The 18,808-nt window shown below is 38.4% G+C and overlaps 1 protein-coding gene across 4 annotated transcripts in view; it reads left to right on the top strand.

Moving 5' to 3' along the window:
- LOC117577622 (protein kinase shaggy) overlaps positions 1-18,808 on the top strand; it is a 60,856-nt gene that overhangs the window by 286 nt on the left and 41,762 nt on the right. For 2 of the 4 annotated variants that reach the window (XM_034262486.2, XM_052007272.1), the window contains exon 2: positions 8,289-8,998. In XM_034262486.2, the coding sequence (XP_034118377.1) occupies positions 8,914-8,998 (85 nt within the window). In that variant the 5' untranslated portion in view covers positions 8,289-8,913. Of the gene's footprint in view, positions 1-8,288; positions 8,999-12,884; positions 13,553-17,304; positions 17,523-18,808 lie in introns of those variants that run through there. The other 2 variants (XM_052007304.1, XM_052007314.1) reach the window with 2 other exon arrangements.

Below are 18,808 nucleotides of genomic sequence, written 5' to 3'. Positions count from 1 at the left end.
ATAAAACGAAACCAACCAATACAAAAAAAAAAAAAAAACAAAAAGAAAATAGTAAGCATTTAATTCTCGACATTATCATATTCTGCTAACCCAACCGAAAGAAAAAAAGAAAAGCATAGAAAAAAAAGCAGCAACGTGTGTGTGTGGAGAACAAACGACGAACAGCGAAAGTAATTAGAACGAAAACGAAGCAAACGCAAAATGTAGCAAAAACCCCCAAATAGCAAGAAGAAGCAGCAGAGCAGCGCATAGGTACAGCGAATAAAGCGTATCATATACGAAAAACGAAACGAAAAAGAAACTCGAAACATCCAAAACCAATACAAAAAAAGTAAAAGAAAAAAAATAGTGATACAAAAACTGTGCTAAAAAGTTGAGAAGATATTTTGTGTGCGCCTCAAAAAAAAAAGGCTAAATAAAAATTCATCTTGTACCAATTTTTGTGTGTTGTATAGCGATTCAAAATTCTTTTTTTTTCTCACAACGACTAAAAAAGTATATACGGAAGCAAGGTGAAAAAAGGCAACGGCAGCGGGTCGCGCTCTGCCTATGTAAGTGTGAGTGTGTGTATGTATGCATGTATATTGACGTGCAGCTGTGTGCGTGTGCGTGAGGCGGCGGCGACAGCAGCAGCAGCTAAAAGAAAGCAGTGAAGAAATACATGCATACATATGTATGTACGTATGTGTGTGTATATGTGAACAAGAAGAAGCAGACAAAACCGAAAGAAAACTTATACATACATCTGCAAGTATGTACATAAATGTATATGCATATGTTTAAATACATATGTGCAGTGTGTGGATGTACAAATGAAAAGCACAATTCTTTTTTTTTTCCAACATTTTTTTTCTGTGTGACCAAGTGAGAGCAGCAAAAACAAAAAAAAAGCATTCAAATTAATACGCACACACACGCATAGAAAACACACCACACAGACACATACATACATACATATTTAGTGTGCTAATGCACAAGAGAAGAAATTGCGTTACACAAGCACCCCTCTTTTACCACTGCCGCGCCGCCTCTGCCGACGCCTCAGCTAGCCTCTCTGCTGCCGCTGCTGCTGTGGTAGTTTGTGTATGTGTGTGTGAGTGTGGTGAGAACAAGTGCCTTAATCAGCGTGCGTGAGTGTGAGTGAGCCGCTGCTGCTGCTGCTTGCTTGCTTGCTTGGCCCCAGCTAGTGCGGGTGTATGTGTGAGTATGCGTGCGTGTATGTGTATGTGTGTGTATGTGCTATTTAATAAACTATATATTCTTTATATTTCCCCCTTTTATTATGAGTAGTTAATATTTGTTGAGTTGGAAAGAGAATTGAATTAATGAATGCAAATGTAATAAACATTGATTCAATATTTTTTGCGTTGGCGCGCCGCGCGTTCATGTTTCATGTAGTGTCGACGTCACTATTGCTCCCTCCCCCCACCAATTCACTTGCTCTCTCTGCACAGTGGTGCCAGACCAATGAGTAAACGTGATGTCGTTGTTGTTCTTGTTGTCGTGGTTTTGCTGTTGTGCATTGTCAATTATATTAATGACAATTGAAAATTGATACGCATTTAATTCAGAAATGTGTGGAATAAAGTAAATGAATCAGCAAGACAAGGCAAGGCAGAGCGCGCCTTTGTTGTATTTATTGTTTATTGTTAAGAAGAAGTTAACACCTCGCGCTTACAATGACCTCAAACTTTGTTGTTTGCAAAATTCTCTCACTTTCCAGTTGAAAGTTGTCAAGGTTATTTTCCCATTGTTTTGATTGCAGTTGGGCACACTGTGCAGGGTTCTGCGCACACGCTTGCTTAACTAACTATTTGCTGCTACTGCTGCCGCTGCTGCTGCTGCGGAACGGTCAAAGGAATTTCAATTAAATAAAACGAAATTTGCACAAATTTGTCGCTGTCATCGTCAAGTTGCAGACTGCACTACAGCAAGAGAGAGAGAGAGAGAGAACATTGACTGACAGACACGAACAACATGCAAGCACCACAGTCAGCTAGAGTTGTCAACTAGCCGCAAGTGCTGCACGTGTATGCAATAGCGATAGAGCGAGAGGGAGCTGCCTGGCAACGGCGTCGTTCTACAAAAAGAATAAAATATTCTTTTTTGATTTCAAAAGGGTTTTTGCGCCACACAGCTGTTTCCATGCAGTGTGCGTGTGCAAGTGTATGGGTGTGTGTGTGTGTGTGGGCTGGCAACACTTTTACGCCTGCGTTGTCCTTCGCCTGCGCGTGACATTCCGATACTTCTTTGTACACAATTTGCACGCCGCAAACTTTTATCGATTATTCCAGCAGCACCAGCAACTCACATACATATAGGTGACCTGTGTGTGCGAGTGTGTGTGTGTGTGTGGTGCCTTGCAAATCGATTGGCCCCGCCGCCATCGCAGAGTCAAGTCAGTGTTGTAAAGCAGCACTAGTTGCGCCCATTGCAGCACTGACAAAACACCAGCTTGCCAGCCAGCTAGCCTGCCTGCCTGCCTGCTGCCAGGCTCTCAGTTGCAGTCACAGTCGCTGCCGACGTCGCCGTAGCAGCGCAGGCTAATGTAAAAGAAATTGAAGCGTTCGGGTTCGGTTTGGTTTGGTTTCGTTTGGTTCAGTCAACGCTGACGCCGCCTTGACGCTGGCGTCCTGTGCTCCGCGTGTTTTCGTGCTCTTGTTCTTGTGCTGTGTTGTTCTCTTTTACCCGTTAATCGCTTGCTTTGAACGTCAGTGAACAATTAATAGTAACAATAAACAACAGCAAAGTAGTTCATCCCTTTCTCTATCTTTTTTGTGTATTGTTGTAAATTTTTATTGTTTTAAGATCTAATGTGAAATGTAACACATATTTGTTGTATGTGCGTGTGTGTGTGTGATTTGCACTCTGTAATTGGCTGTGTAGCAAAAAATGTAGAGGAAAAACTGAAGGGAGAGAGGAGAGGAGCGGTTGAGTTAGTAAGTTAGTCGGTCGCTTGTTTCGTTTTACTTACTGCGGCGGCAGCTTAGTCAGCTGCTTACATAATTGCTGCACTTTATATACTTGTATGTATGTTTCGTATGTGTGCGTGTGTAGGCGTATGCGTAACTATGTATGTGTGTCTCACGTGCGTGCTTTGTGCTCAGCTGACTGTTTGAGCTCTTGAGCTTTGATCTTTACTTGAAAAGGAAAACCGGCAAGAGAGACGGAGAGAGAGAGAGAGCAAAAGCTAAAAGCTCTCGATCAGCTGTTTTAATGAAAGGAAAGGAATACCGCTACTCAATAGAATCGCCTCATTATTATTTATTTTTTTGGGTTTCTGCTGTCAAATGTGCGCCCCCGCGCTTATCAATAGGCATTACTTTTTGGTTTTTTTGTTGGTTGATATCTGCTGATAGAAGGCACTCAGCGCCTTTGTTGTTGTTGCGCCGTGAAGATTTAAATTTAAAACTCCGTCACGCAAAATATAACCTTACGAGACTCGATAAGATTATGAACCTATTCCCCAATTCTTTGTTTCACACACAAATCTACAGCAAAAAAAAAAACAAAAGAAAGATATGCATACAACCACAAGTGTATGTACATAATATTTAATAAATATGTTCACGATTTTTGTTTAACTTTGTTGTTGGTAAAATTCCAGCAAAATAACAAAAAACAAGCAAACGAAAGAAAAACAAAAAGAGCGAACGACGCGGAACCCAGTTATGAAAGCAACCGCAAACTTGTGCTATAAAACTACATTTTTCTTTAATTTCTAATTTCCATGCTTTGCTTGCTCTTGCTCTTTTTGTTTAAGTACTCTGGGCCAAGCGAGAGTTATTCACTAGACTTTCGAAAAGTTTACGCTCTTTTTAGTACACGACCCTAAGTAGAAAATTTCTATAGGGTTTTTAACGAATAAAGAATGATTCGACTGTAAAAATTACAATTCGCATTTAAGAAATCTGGAATTTTTACAATTTTAATACAAACTTTTTTAAAATAACTTTAATTTGTAGCTAGAGGAATTGAAACTCAAATAAGTTTCAAATTTGTTTTCTTAAAACAAAAATTAAGTTGAAAACAATTTTGAATTTGTAAATTATCTCTTTCAAGAACACTTCTTTCTATAATTTCTTTATAATTATATTATATAAAGTCAATAATAATTTAAATAAGTGTTCTAGGAACAAGAAATAACTTATTTCTTGTTTTGAATTTTAGAATTGTCTTTTTCCAGAACACTTTCCTTTAATTTTAATAACAGATATTAATCGAATATGTATTAAATGTTACACTTTTGATATATCCCCAAATCGTTATTGCTATTTGTACTTTTTATAGTTTGTAGCAATTACTTTAATTACAAGAAATGAATAACCAGCAAAAAAAAGCAATTTAGGCAAATTAATTGAATTGTATTTTTGGCAATTTCCAAACGCTAATTTATCGATAATTTGTAATAGGCTTCGATAGGTGACGCTGCTAATTTGCCTATGAGCAAGCAGCAAACGTTCATAATTTTGTAGCTTACTTTTTGGCGTTTTTGCGTGCTTCTGAATATTCGACGGGGGCGGGGAGGCAAATGTTGTAGCAGCAGATGTTTAAGATAATATACGTGCTCCCCTCGTCCCCGCCCCCCGTTCAATGGTCGTGTCATAGCTTCAAAGAGACATGTCCAATTGGGTGGGTGAAATGGCACGCAAAACGTTTTTCGTTTCGCGCGTGTGTCAATAAATAAAGCGACTAAAAATACGTGCGAAGCAGCTGAAGAAGAAGAAGAAGCAGCAGCAGCAGACGAAGCTGAAGCAGCAGCAGCAGCAACAAAGAACAATTTGAAAATATGACGCGCGAGCGCGGGGGCGTTATCCCAGTAGCCAGTCCTCCTCCCCCACCTCCTTCGGCTCTGTCAGGTTACCAAAAAATAGAAGAAGAGCAAACATAAAAAAAGAAGAAAAAAATGCCGCAAGTGGCGACAAAATGGGCCACACACACACACGCACACAAAGTGAGCGGGCGCAAGAGTGAGAGAGAGACAGAGAGAGCGAGGCAAAGAGCAAGAGAGTGGGTAGCAGCATAAGGAAGAAGTCGAGCAGCAACTGCTGTGTGTGTGTGTGCGTGCTCTTGTGTATTTATTTCGTTTTAAATTCAATTAAGCAACTACGGCAAATCGAACTGCCAAATTGAATGGCTATCGAATACTCACTCACTCAACCAATTTATTTCGTTCTTCGTTTCTTCGTCTCTTGCACTCTCTTCTTTGTGTGTCCCCGTTTCGCTGCTCTTCACTTCTTTCGCTGTCTCTGTCTCAGTTTGTGTGGTGTTTGCTGCCAAAATGTTTGCCATGACGCTTTTAACCTTGATGGATTTGCTCAGTGTGCGACAAAGACGGGGCGACAACTAGCAAATTGTGTGTGCGAATGTATGCATATGTGTGTGTGTGTGTGTGTATATATATACCGTAGCATACTTTTTGGAGTATGCTTATGGAGATTTAACGTTCTCTCTCCCCCACTTTTTACTTCACCTCATTGCTTATCGAAGCGTTGCTGTTGTTGTTTTTTTTCCCCTTCTTTTTTTTTGGGGCTGTCGCCTTGGTTGCGCATTGATTTTATTTTGGCGCCAGGGTTGCCACGGCTGCCCACGAAATTGATCAAATAATCGATATGACACCATACCAAAAACACAAAAAAAAAAAAAAAATACCAAGACAAAGGTTGATGATCCAGGATTTTGTTATTAGTTTATTTTTGCTGACAGCTTTCGCAATCGATTAATGGCTATCGATATGCAAATTTACTTAAAGCTCGCGCGTTGTTTGTAATAATCCCTTTTTGGAAAATGAGCTCATGAGGGCGACAGCAGCGATGACACTATTGTTGACACACACACACAGAGAAGACGGCTGCGACATTTGCGTTGTTTTGTGGGTCAAACGGCTGCCGCATTACAGCAGCAACAACAACAACGATAACGATAAAAAGGAACGTTGAGTCAACCCAGCAGCAATGTCGTCTCCTCTTCTAGCTCAAGGGGGTCGCCATCATTCTTGGCCAACTGACGGTTTTTTTTTTTTTTTTTGCACAGCCCTTGGCCATTTTTATTTGCAATTCCATTTTCTGTCTGTGTGTGTGTGTGTTTTTGTTTTATATATTTTTGATCAAATATATATATACATACTTATATAGATATATACTTAGCTCTTGCGTGGTCGCTAGTCATAAATTTTGGTGACTGCCCTCGCGCCCTTTTGGTTTTTTCTCTCAGTGTCTGTTGTCCTTTGGTGCATTCCAAAATGGTGTCATTGTCAGGCAAAGCTTTCAATCGCTTCGCCTCATTCTCTGTCTCCCTCTCTCTCTCTTGCTCTCTTGTGTCGTGTCAGCAGTTTTATTGGCATTTCAATGCATTTGTGCTGTAGTTTTGCAATTAAATATGCACTTATTCAATTACAGCATATCGGAATTGAATCGCATCGGATCGAATAACTATCGCTCAATCAACTTGTCATCTTGTCCTGCACTCAATTCAAACGTTCATTGCATACGCACAGGCGTCAGACAGGCTCTGTGTGTGTGTGTGTGTGTGTGTGTGGAGTCAGTGATGCCAATTTCGCTTTTTTTATGGCTTCTTTTTTCTGATTTTGAGAGAGAGTTGAGACGTCATTTGATTACTACAAACTAATGAGTAATATGTTTACTAAAGAAGTTGAGTTTCAGTTAGAAAAGAGATTCTCCTTCTTTTACATTTTAATCAAAACAATAAATTTTAAAAAGGGATAAATACTTATTTGAGCAAGACTCTTTTTATTAATCTAATATTTTTACTAAAGAAATTGAAGTTAAGTAAAAAAAGATATTCCTATTCTTGCATTTTAATAAAAAAAAAGGTTTATAAAAATTGATCACTACTATTTAACAAATCTGACTCTTCAAATCTTAAAAACTGTTTTTAACTTGCAATTAGTTGCATCCGAGGCGACCTTTGGATTAGTAAATTCGGATAAGTAATAGGTTTACTAAGGAAATTAAAGTTGACTTAGAAAAAGAGTGTTCACAAAAAGAATAACTACTTATTTCAAAAATGTGACACACTTCAAAGCTCCATTGAAGGAATTTGGCTATTTTTGAAATGCTTGGCAACACTGGTGTGGGGTTTGTGAAATGTATATCACATGAATTTAGCTTGATAAACGTATTTTTACAATTTCTTTAAATGAAAAATAGAGTCCCCGATGAATATTCCTGAAATGTATTTTCAATACAAAATACTGAGAAATATTCTTAAAATGTATTTTCAATAGAAGGAACTTGGTTTTTTTTTTTTAAATGCTTTGCATCACTGTTTTGGAGATTGTGTGTTGGTAACTGAAATATTGACGTCCACAAGTTGAGCCAGAAGAAGAGAGACTTGCCGGCGTCAGCTGTCGACGCAAAGTGCGGAGCGGAGCGGCGCAGCAGCGTCCACTTGAAATGGGGTCAATCATTTGGAGTCTATTCAGGACGCAGCCACGCCCAATAATGTGTCCAATGCAATGTGATGAACTGGCAGCACAGTAAAAGCTTTAGTGAGAGTATCTCTCAATATGTGTGTGTGTGTGTGTGAGTAATTGCCAGCAATTTATTTATGTGACAGCAAACAAAGCTGCAACTACAACAAAAACAACGCCTTGCTAATGGCAGTCGTAGAAATGCCCCCTCTCCTCTCTTCCCCATCACTTGCGCCTTTCAATGTTGACTTGCTTTTTCGCATTTCACATTTTTGCAAAGTAAAGTTGAAGCGCTGCCAATAACAACAACAACAAAAACAACACCAAGGGATGCGGTCTAACTGCAACGTGCATGTATGTATGTGTATGTGTGTGTGCAGTGTGTTGTGCAATTTGCAGAGAGCCAGCAACAATATGGCGACAAACGCGTGGCATTGAAACATAAGCGAGAAGTTAAAGCAAGACGTAAGCAATTCGTCTTCGTATGTGTGTGAGCAGTAGCAACAACAACAAGCTGAAGAAGAAGAATAAGAACAGAAGAGTGCATAGAACTTAGCATTAACAGCATATACTAGAGAGAGAGTGTGGGTGTGAGCGAGACAGACCGAATAAGAGAACGGAAGCTGCTGTGCAACGAAATGAAATAGAAATAAAAACACGTGACACGTTTGCCATTGTATAGTTGTAGTTTTAATTACATATACAAATATATATATATATATATATATAGTATATATGAACATCTATTATGTTTACTTATTTTTTTCGTTTTGGCAATGAAATTACAGTTTTATATACAATTGTGTGTATTTTTTTTACGAATTTTTTTTCTGTTTTTTTTATCGATTGTTTGCAGCCGTTTAACATATTGACGAGTGTTGTGTCTGTGTGTGTTACTACCAACAACAACATCAACAAGAACAACAATTAAACGTGTGTGGCCAATCGCCTCTTCCACCCCCGCTTAGCAGCCAGAGCAATATCATCATTATCACCACCTCAAGGAGCAAGCAAATCGAAGCAAGAAGAGATCAGAGAACAGAAATCAAAAGGCAAAAACAAAGCTAAACAAATCACAATCATCCAGAACAACAACAACAAATAATAATAATAATAAGTAAATAAATAATAACAGCAACAATAAAAAAAAGAGCATAGCAAAAAACATCTGTGCGAAAATTCGACGCGTGTGACTTTGTGTGTTGTTTCCTTTTTTTTTTTGAACAAAACAAAACTAAACAAAAATAAAGTTAACGTTAATAAAGAAAAGTTTAAATACAAGCAAAAGTAAAATATAAAGAATAATATACCTAATAAACAATAGCAACAATTCATAATTATAGTACTTTGCGACACGCGCAAAGTGACAAGAAATAAACAATTGATTATTGATTGATAACGCAACGTGAGAGCGAGATAGAGCGACTGCAGCGAACGACAGAGCGAGCGAGAGGGAGAGCAACAGCAGCAACGTTGTCACCATGAGCGGACGTCCGAGAACATCCTCATTCGCTGAGGGCAACAAACAGTCACCGAGTCTGGTGCTAGGCGGCGTCAAAACATGCAGTAAGTATTATTTCCCACTTTCATTAATCTCGATTAACTATTGAAACTTTGAATATTCGCGTTACAATTGTCACTTCAAAAAAAAAAAATATTCTTAAATGTAGAAAGTACTAATTTCAATAGTTAGTATATCTTTAAAAACTACTTCTCAGTTCATTAAAACGCATTTTCACATTTGCGTTAAAGTTGATGCATATAAAAATACTTAAAGATGTTTGCACTGCTCGAATAATGACAAGTAAGAAAGCTACAGTCGAGTGTACTCGACTGAGATACTCGCTACCCATTTTAAATAAAAGCAGTATATTTTACGGTATTATTCTCAAAATATACCAAAAATACTACAAAAAAAATATACCAAATGGTATATGTGGCATATCAATATAGTACCGCATTCAAAATATACCACAGACGGCTCAATATACCAGATTGTCAGCCAAAGCAACTAAGACCCCTAGTAAGTAGGCGTTTTTGCCCATACAAAACTATTTCTTTAATAACTTCCACAATTTTTATCCGATCGCAATCAAATTTTCGGGAATCATAACTACTATAGTTATTATTATATATACCAACTCTAGCTTTAAAATTTCGCTTGTTATTCGATTTTTTTGATTTGTGGGGGCGGAAGTGGGCGTGGCAAAAATTTGAAACAAACTTGATCTGCGTGCAAACATAACAAATGCTGTCGAAAAAAAATTACAGCTCTATCTCTCGTAGTCTCTGAGATCTAGGTGTTCATGCGGACAGACGGACATGGCTAGATCGTCTCGGCTGTTGACGCTGATCAAGAATATATATACTTTATAAGTTCGGAGATGCCTCCTTCTACCTGTTACATACATTTCCTGTCGGCACAAAGTTATAATACCCTTCTACCCTATGTTTAGCGGGTATAAAAATGTCCAAAAGTGCTTAAAGATGTTTACACTATCCGAATGAAGGGAAGCCCATTTCCCTCATTGGGAAGTTTCCTTAGCTAAACACAAAAATTAACTAATTTAAGAAAACGCATTTTCAGAGAACGAATGCATTTTTACATTCGCGTTAAAGTTGATACATATAAAAGTACTTAAAGATGTTTACACTGCTCGAATGATAGGAATATCCTTAAAGTGCTTAATGATGTTTACACTGCTAGAATGATGAAAATATTCTAGTTGTGAACCCCATTTCCATTATTGAGAAGGTGACTAAATATTAGCTAAGCACAAAAATTAACTAAGTTGAGAGGGAACGCATTTTCAGAGGAGGAATGCATTTTCACATTCTCGTTAAAATATGCGTGTCTAAAGATGTTTACACTGCGCGAAAGATCAGAATATCCTTAAAGTGCTTAACGATTTTTCACTGCTCGAATATACTAGTTGTGAGGTCAATTTCCATTATTGAGAAGGTGACTAAATATTAGCTAACCACAAAAATGACCTAATTTGAGAGGAGCGTGATAAATATAAATATGATATATGATACTCCAAATAGAAAGATATATATATGTATATAATAAGTATTGTGCAATTTCTTTTGGTATGAAAACCAACTAGTCGAATTAAGGGGGAAATCCCATTCTCTGTCAAAACTTGAAATTATAAAGATAGTCGTTAAAATAATTAATACTTGGCCCGCTTCTATTAAATTAATGATCTTTGAACTTGGCGTGTCATTACGCTTTGAAAACTTTGCTTAATCATTTTTATTATTTTTCAAATCATTAGAAAAATGAGTTCTGTAGTTTTTTTTTTTAATATTTGCAAACTTCAATTTAAAGTAAAACAAAGTTTTGTGCGTTTGACTTTTTAGACCTCTAGACCTCTTGGATGAATCAAACTGAGAATAAGAACAGGGAAATTACAAGGGAGGAAGATATATAGACGAAAGATAAGACTAGAAGTCATTCAATGGAAAGCGAAGTAGTCATTCGCTTAACCCCATTTCCAAGCAAGCCAGCGAGCGAGAGAGAGAAAGAGATGGAATGAACGTGATTTAGTAATTGTGTCGTCCGCCTGCCTGATTAATTGTTATCAGCAGCTTTCGGTAATCGTTATCGTCTCTCGCTTATCAGCGGCAATCGAAATGCAACAACAGCTGATTGAACTGCATTCGCAGTCGCAGCAGCAGCGTCACCTGGAAACCCAAACACCCTCACCTCACCCTCTGCTCCATCACCACCACACACGCCTGCTTCGCACACCACCCTCTCTCTCTCTCTCTCACTTTGTGACTCTCGCGGTTAACCCAATACACCACACCGGGCCAGCTGCTGGTTGCCCAGCACACAAAAAGCACGCGCTGTCAACTAACTAATACTCCCTCCTCACTTTGGCTCCCCCTTATGAATATGTCGCTCATTTGCTCTCGCTGCTGCTAATTGTGTGTGAGTGTGTTTTTGTTGTGAGCTTTCAAACGTAGCATAGCAGTAGGTGCGAGCGAGAGAGAGAGAAAGAGTGGCGAGAGAACCACGCGCTGATCCGATCTGCGTTGCGTATTTCATTTTTTCTTTCGCTTTTGTTGTTTTGCGCTTTTGCGTTATTGCATTTCACTTGTGAAACGCACACACACACACACGCATTAATCACTAATTTATAGAACTAACTGTTTTAAGCAACAATCAATTTAAAATGTGGTCGAAGGTTGTTGCTCAAGTTGTGAATTCAAAATTGCAAATTAATAATGCCAATTGTCAGCAGCAAACAACATATTTATGTGTATGTGAATGTGTATGTACACTTATGTTAGTGTGTGTGTGTGGGGTTCGCATTTTTATCATCAGTGGGTCGCGCTGTTGACTAAGCCAATCTCCACACACACACACACACACCTCTTTTTTACCCTTTGTTGATCCGCCCAAGCAGCTGTCGGGAATATTCATTTGCCTGCACCGCCAAACGAGAAGTTCAATCGATTTCACACACACAAACACACATACACATACACAAGCCCCAAACGCTTACTCACCACAGCCGTGGTGCGACTCTCTTGCTCTCTCTGTCTCTATGGCACAGTTGCAAATTTTTGTGCTTTACGTGTGGTGCACAGTGGTGCAATGCAGTCAATAGTGCCGGTCACATAACTGAGCACACTGTGCGCACACCAAAGGTGATGGCGCGCACCGACAGCGACTGCGACGCTGACGTTCAAGTGTCGCTGTTTTGTCTGTTGCTCACCAACAAAAAAAAAACATATTTCAACACTCACTCACACACACATCTATACAGGTATTGGAGCTGCTCAGAGTTCTCGCCGCTGTCACCGCATGGCGAGTGTGACGCGCATGCCAGCACAGCGAATTCGCACACAGATATACACACACACATATACAGACCCATGAACGTTTCACCTCGCACGACCTGCTGCCGGGGCTCTTTTGCTCTCCCACTCTCTCTCTATCTCAGCTCTACTGTGCTGTGCTCTCTCTCTCTGTCGGTCTCTCTGTGACGTTCTGCCCGTTGGTCGATTACTGAGCTCGCGTGTGCATGTGTGTGTGCGTTTGTGTGTCGACATCTCGACATCGATTCGTTACGTTCGCTGCCGTTTTGGTTTTGCCTTGCGTTTGCTTGCCTGTTTGCCGTTTGGTTATTCGCCGCTAGATTCGCCGCCAGTGCATACAACAGCAGTTGTATGACGAGTTGATTTTGCCGCTGCTGCCTTGCCTGCTGCTCGCTCGCGTGTGTGTTTGTCTCTCTGTGTGTGTGTGCGTGTGTGTTTCTTATATTCTTTTTTTTTTGTTTTTTGTGTTCGCTCTGGAGACTTTCAGTAACACGAAATTCGTCGAAGTCACGCTGAGAACAACGCAGAAGAAAAAAAAACGCGCGCGCGCTGCGTTCACAACTTCAACAAACTAAATATCTATACTATATAGAAAAATTAAACTATGGTATATAAATAATTTTTGTTATTGTTTAATTTGTTTTTGCCGAGTGTTTGTGCGTGTTTGCGATGTGCCTCTCAAACAAACAACATAACGTTTAACGTACAAAAAATGTAAAGAAAATTTGTTGTTTTCGGCTGTGCAAAAAAAAAAAAGAAGCAGAACAATTTCGCATAATTCTTGCTCACTCTATCTCTCTGTCACACTCATTCGTGGTGGGTAACTAATCTCTCCCCACCCACAACACCCAAAAAAAAATAAAAAGAAACAAATACAACGAACGGTGTTTTTTTTTCTACTGCTGCTGCTGTGTGCGTGACGTCGACTTTAGAGTTGACAGCAGTTAAAAGTGTAACTGTCCCCTCACCACCCCCCCGCGAAGAAAGTTCAACGATAATAACAAAATAAAAACCAAAAAAAAAAAAAAATAAACGAAAAGCAAAAATTGAAGAACACAACGGCAACGCCACTTGAATAAGAAGGTCAGCAGCGACATCGACGCGCTCTCTCTCTCGATTCGCTCTTCGTCCTCACGCTCTCGGTCTCGGTCGGTCTCTCTCTCTCAGCTGGCCACACTGCTGCGGTTGCAGTGGCTGCGCTGCATAGTGTTTTTCTCTTCTTTCGCTTCTACTGTTGGCTGGTGAAGGCTACGAGCATGTTGATCAACAGCGGTTCACTGCTTGAAGGTAAAACAACAACAATATCATAAAAACAAAAAAAAAGGAACGAAAAAACAAGACAATTAAATAAATGAAAACGTAAAAAATGCTGTAAAAATAATTACTTTTTAATTGTATCACAAACACACACACGCACATAAAGTAGAAGAGAGTCAGCTGTGTGTTACCTGTTGAAATTGCGCTCTCCCGCACTCTCTTTTTGTAAACATGTGTTTGAATGTGTGTGTGTTTGTGTGTGCAGTGTCTTCGTCTCATGTAATTTCTTCAACCTGTCCGCTATCTCGCTCTCTTTCGCTTACGTTGTGCACGATGATCGCCTGCAAGGAGTGCGGCGAGTGCAAACGCGAAGGGAAAAGGAACTAAATTCAATTAATACTCATTATGAATATTCAACGTGTAAGAATGCGAGTGTTGCATAGTGCGGCATAAGCATGTGTGCGTGCATGTGAGCAGGTGAGCGTCTTAATTCAATTTACACGCTGGCCTGCGATGACGTTCAGCCATGGGTAGAACGAGGAGGAGGGGGAGGGGTGGATGATGGCAAGTGGCACGCACAGTGGGGCAATGCTTGTGAAAATAATCGTGCAATCAGCGATAACATATCCTTAATCATTTAAAAATTTATTGACATTTGTGTCAATTGCTTAGGAGATAAAATAATTGTGCATAATAATAATAGAACTAACGTTATTCGTTGGACATTTTTGCACCCTCTTTCAAACTTCATATCTTCAGATTTTCTTATCTCATCTCAAATTCTTTTTGGGGGGAATTCCCGTCAATTAGCACACATAAAATGGAGCAATTTAATTATTGTTTATGTTGTAGATACTCTTAAGATTAAAAAAGTCTAAAAAATAATAAGAAATTGTTTTTACATATGTATTTATGAAAGTAATTTAGTTAGTTCACTTAGACAAGTTGAAATTAATATTGTTTTTGCAAAATTCAATTTATATTGGATGTACATTAAGTTTTTTGCTACTTTAACAGTTTTCAGCATGACTTTGCAATACTTGAAGATTTAAAGGAAGTTCAATTAAATTGTACTTGGCCCCCTCTTCCCTTCTCCCCCACGGCACGACTTTTGCTCGTCTGGAAAGTTCAATGCAATTTGCTGCAAGCAAATGAAATTAACTTTGAAATATGCTTTCAACTACATTAACACACACAGACACACTCACATACACGTATATACGCAACTGTCTGTTTATGTGTGTGTGTGTGTGCAATGCAATGCAATGCACATGTGCTTTATGCTCTTCGTCAGCTTTTGCACACAGTGCGCAAAAATACATCAAATACTGACGCGCACTCACTGGAGGGCAAAATACACAAACACATGCACACACACACATACACTTACTCACCTCTCCCTCTCACCGTACGTTAATTTGATCGTGCTGCTCTCGCTTGCTGCGTCATCGACGTCGACGTCAACATCGACATCGACGTTGACGTCGCCGTCAGCGTCTTTTGGCGTAAACAAGATAATGACCCACATAGAGACAGACGGGGGCGCATACCGTGCGTTAAAGCAAGCGGCGCATTGCAATGCGATGCGATGCGAGTAGAGAAAGACAGAGAGAGAGAGAGAATGCTATCTCCCCCTCCCACTCACTCTCGCTCTAGTGGGTGGTGTGCTTTTCATAAATATTTATTTTATATTCTTGTTTATGTATTTACATACATATATATTGTGTGTGGTACCAACGAACAGCGAACGGCGACCCCCAAACAAAAAAATATGCGTCCGTCTGTCCGTCCGTCCGTCTACTCCAATTGTGATTCTCATTTATTCTTATTCTTGTTTTTTTTTTTTTTTTTTTTTTTTTTTGGCTGCTTGCCAAATTGTTGCCCTAATTTATGCATTTTATTAGTGTAATTTATGAAAATTCACAAAATATTTCGAATGGTATTTTTCAATGTGAATATCCTGCAATAGCTTTGTGCAATGTCATGTTGAACTCAAGCTGTGCGAATTCCAGGGTATATATATAAATATGTTTTGGGCCAATGCACTCCAAAGGTGATGATCGCAAGGTTCAAATTAAATATCTAATTTCACTGATTAACTTTTAATTGTGTATTACAATATATAAATGTTAATTTTGCGATTTAAAGTGTTAAAATTCTAAATTACTTCAACATATATGTCAAAAATATTTCATGAAAATATACATTTCATTATTTGCCGAACCCTTTTTTTTTATTATTAACGGATGTATCTTAATTAACCGCAATAGATTTAATATAACGCCAATGTCTGCATAATTTTTATACCCGTTACCTATAGGGTAGAAGGGAATTATAACTTTGTGTCTCCATGAAATGAATGTAATAGGCTAAAGGCACCTACGACCAGTGTTGCCAGAATCTCTGGAGCAAAAATTGCTGGATTTCAGAAAAAAAATTACTATAAATTGCTAAAATTATAAAAAAAAATAGCCAACAAAATTGCTAAATATTTTAAATGACATTATTCATCAAGTTTGTACATTTTTAATTCATTTAAGAATAAAATCTTGAAATTAAAAATAAAAAAACAAGATTTCGTATTTTTATGATTTTGTTAACACTTTGGGGGCAAATATTACTCTTGAAACGCAGTTAACTTTTCAAGTCAGTGAACTCAAGTAGCTCATATAATCGAACCACTTAGTTAAATACAAGCCCCGATTTTATTGCAAACTGTTAATCGCAATTTTTGCAGTGAATGACAAAAGGAATACATAATAAAAAGGACTTAAGTAAAATAGCTAAAATTGCCAAAAGAGAAATAAAAAATTGCCAAATTTGTAGCTAATACCATTTTTTAAAAAAAGTTACAAATTAACTAAAGCAACTAAATTGCTAAACTGGCGCACTATAATTTTATGAGTAATCCTCAAAATACATCCTATCGGTAAAAGAGCTATCGGAACTTTTTAAAAAGTGCCAAAAGTAGCCGAAGCATTGAAAAAAATTGCTAGATTTCTAGCTAATAGCATTTCACAAAATCTTATAGCTTTTGCAGTTTCAAAATAGCTAGATCTAGCAATAAATTAGCTAAAATGGCAACACTGCCTACGACCCTATGAAGTGTATACATATATTCTTGATCAGCCTTTTCTGTCTGTCCGCCGGTATAAGCACCTATATCTTAGCTGCTTTGACTGACAATCTGGTATATTTTGAGCTCTATGCTATATTTTGAATAAAGTACTGTATCAATATACCAAATATAGCATACTGTATATTTTAGTATTCATCTATATACGAAATATAACCTTTGGTATAATTTAGTATATTTGTGGTAAATTTATTTGATATATTTTAAGAATAATACCGCACTGCTTTGCTTTTATGGTACCTCACAGTCGAGCACATACGACTGTAGATTTCTTACTTGGTTTTTCAATATTCTTATGTTTTTAAATTTTGTCAACATGAGGTTTATGCTCAGTAAACTCGTTTTGATTTGTCGAAATTTTCCTTTGAATCACAATCGTATTTTCTCTCGTAATTCTCATCATCCCCCTGAATTGAAGATATCCAAAAAACTTCGTTACCCACAATAAATTTCTGGGGGCGTATAGCAAAATTCGAATGAACTATTTTCGGCATTGAATTCAGAAGTCCACAAAACCACAAAAAAAAAGAAGAAAAACTCCAGAAGGAAACAACTGAGGCAAATACACATTATACACATACACACACACACACACACCCACACAGATATATGTATATATATTCTATATATTATATACAAAGTCAGTCGAACGAAGAAAAGCTTTCAAAACGGCCGCCAACCGTGCAGTGAAGGTGAAGGGAGCCTCTCGTGTGGGAGGCACCACCGCTAACACCACCAAATTTGCCACCACAAGTTCAAGCAAGCAAGTAACTCCCCTGCCCCCCGTTCCCGCCCCTCTGGTTACCAGTCAACATACCACCTCAGTTCGCAACTTTGACAAGCATTTTGTGCAGAATCTTTCGGGTTCGTAACTAATTGGAAAACCCAACTTAACATATTATAATAATAACTATCATTTATTAATCGTCATGTTATTTGCACTACAATAAGAATCATTTTTCTCTTTCTCTTTTCAGGTAAGTTGACCAACACTCTTTTAATTTATCGATAAATAACAGTTATTGCAAGTGCGGGTAAGCGAGCAAATTTTTAAACAAACACGAAAGCTTTTCATATATTGCCAACAGAGCTTAAAAGCTCAACACCTAAGCTAAGCTGCTTTTAAGTCACTTGGTAGTGAAACTTGGATAAAATATATACTAAATAGCGATGTGGTTAGAAAGACAATATATAATTTATTTTAAATACGTTTGAAATTCTTGCCAAACATTAAGATAAGATTGACAATTCTGCATATTTGATTAGATATTTTTCCTTTGTTGAATTAAGTATTTTTGTCGTGTTGCAATCTGCATTGAAAATCCATGTCGAAATTACACACCCAAAGCTCGTCAGCCAATGGATTGCAATAAATACATATATATGTATATATAAATAAAATAGTCCAACGCCTTGAGAATGAAATAGTATCAATGGCAATCAAAACCCAAAGCACCACCAACAAGCGAACGTAACATTTGCTCGAGGCAATGCAATTTTGTGTTTGTGGGTTTTGTGTCGCATACTTTTAGGCGTCACACGAAATTCGAGCGCCGGCAATTTGTTGTTGTTGTTGTTGTTGTTTTTTCTGTTACTGTCTAACTGCAGGTGTCCTTTGCATTGTTGTAGTTGTACTTTTGGTAGAATCATTCGGCAAAAGCCACGCTTCGTGTTGCGGCTGTGTTGTGCTGTTACCTAATTATAATTTCCATTGCCGCTTCGTCGGCGTCGACGTCATCTAATTGAATGCTACACAAGTTACCGCAAGTCACGCTCACTAGCTCTCACACACACACATGCACACTGCTTGCTAGCAAGAATTTCTAGCATGTGCTCTTTTTTTCGGCCAGTGAGCGCACTTCACTTTACTCCGCTCTCTCTCTATCTCTGTCTCTCACTTGGCGCTCTCTCTAGTTCGCTCCATGGCGCGCTCTCTCGCCACCGCCTGTGTGCTTTGCGTCGTGTGTGGATCAACAACGTTCAATGCTCCAGGGCAAAAGAAAAAGAAAAAAAAGCACAGACAAGAAAGTTACAGTTAAGTCTACTCGACTGCCAAATACCCAAACTACATTTTTCGAAAATACCAAAAAAAAATGAAACAAGTTTTGTCAATTTTTTTTTTAATTTAGGCGTCTGCTTGTTACGTATAT

The sequence above is a fragment of the Drosophila albomicans genome, chromosome X, assembly GCF_009650485.2.
Source record: "Drosophila albomicans strain 15112-1751.03 chromosome X, ASM965048v2, whole genome shotgun sequence".
Lineage (NCBI taxonomy): Eukaryota > Metazoa > Arthropoda > Insecta > Diptera > Drosophilidae > Drosophila > Drosophila albomicans.
The sequence above is the reverse complement of the archived record's forward strand: the minus strand, read 5'-3'. Positions and strand labels throughout refer to the sequence as shown.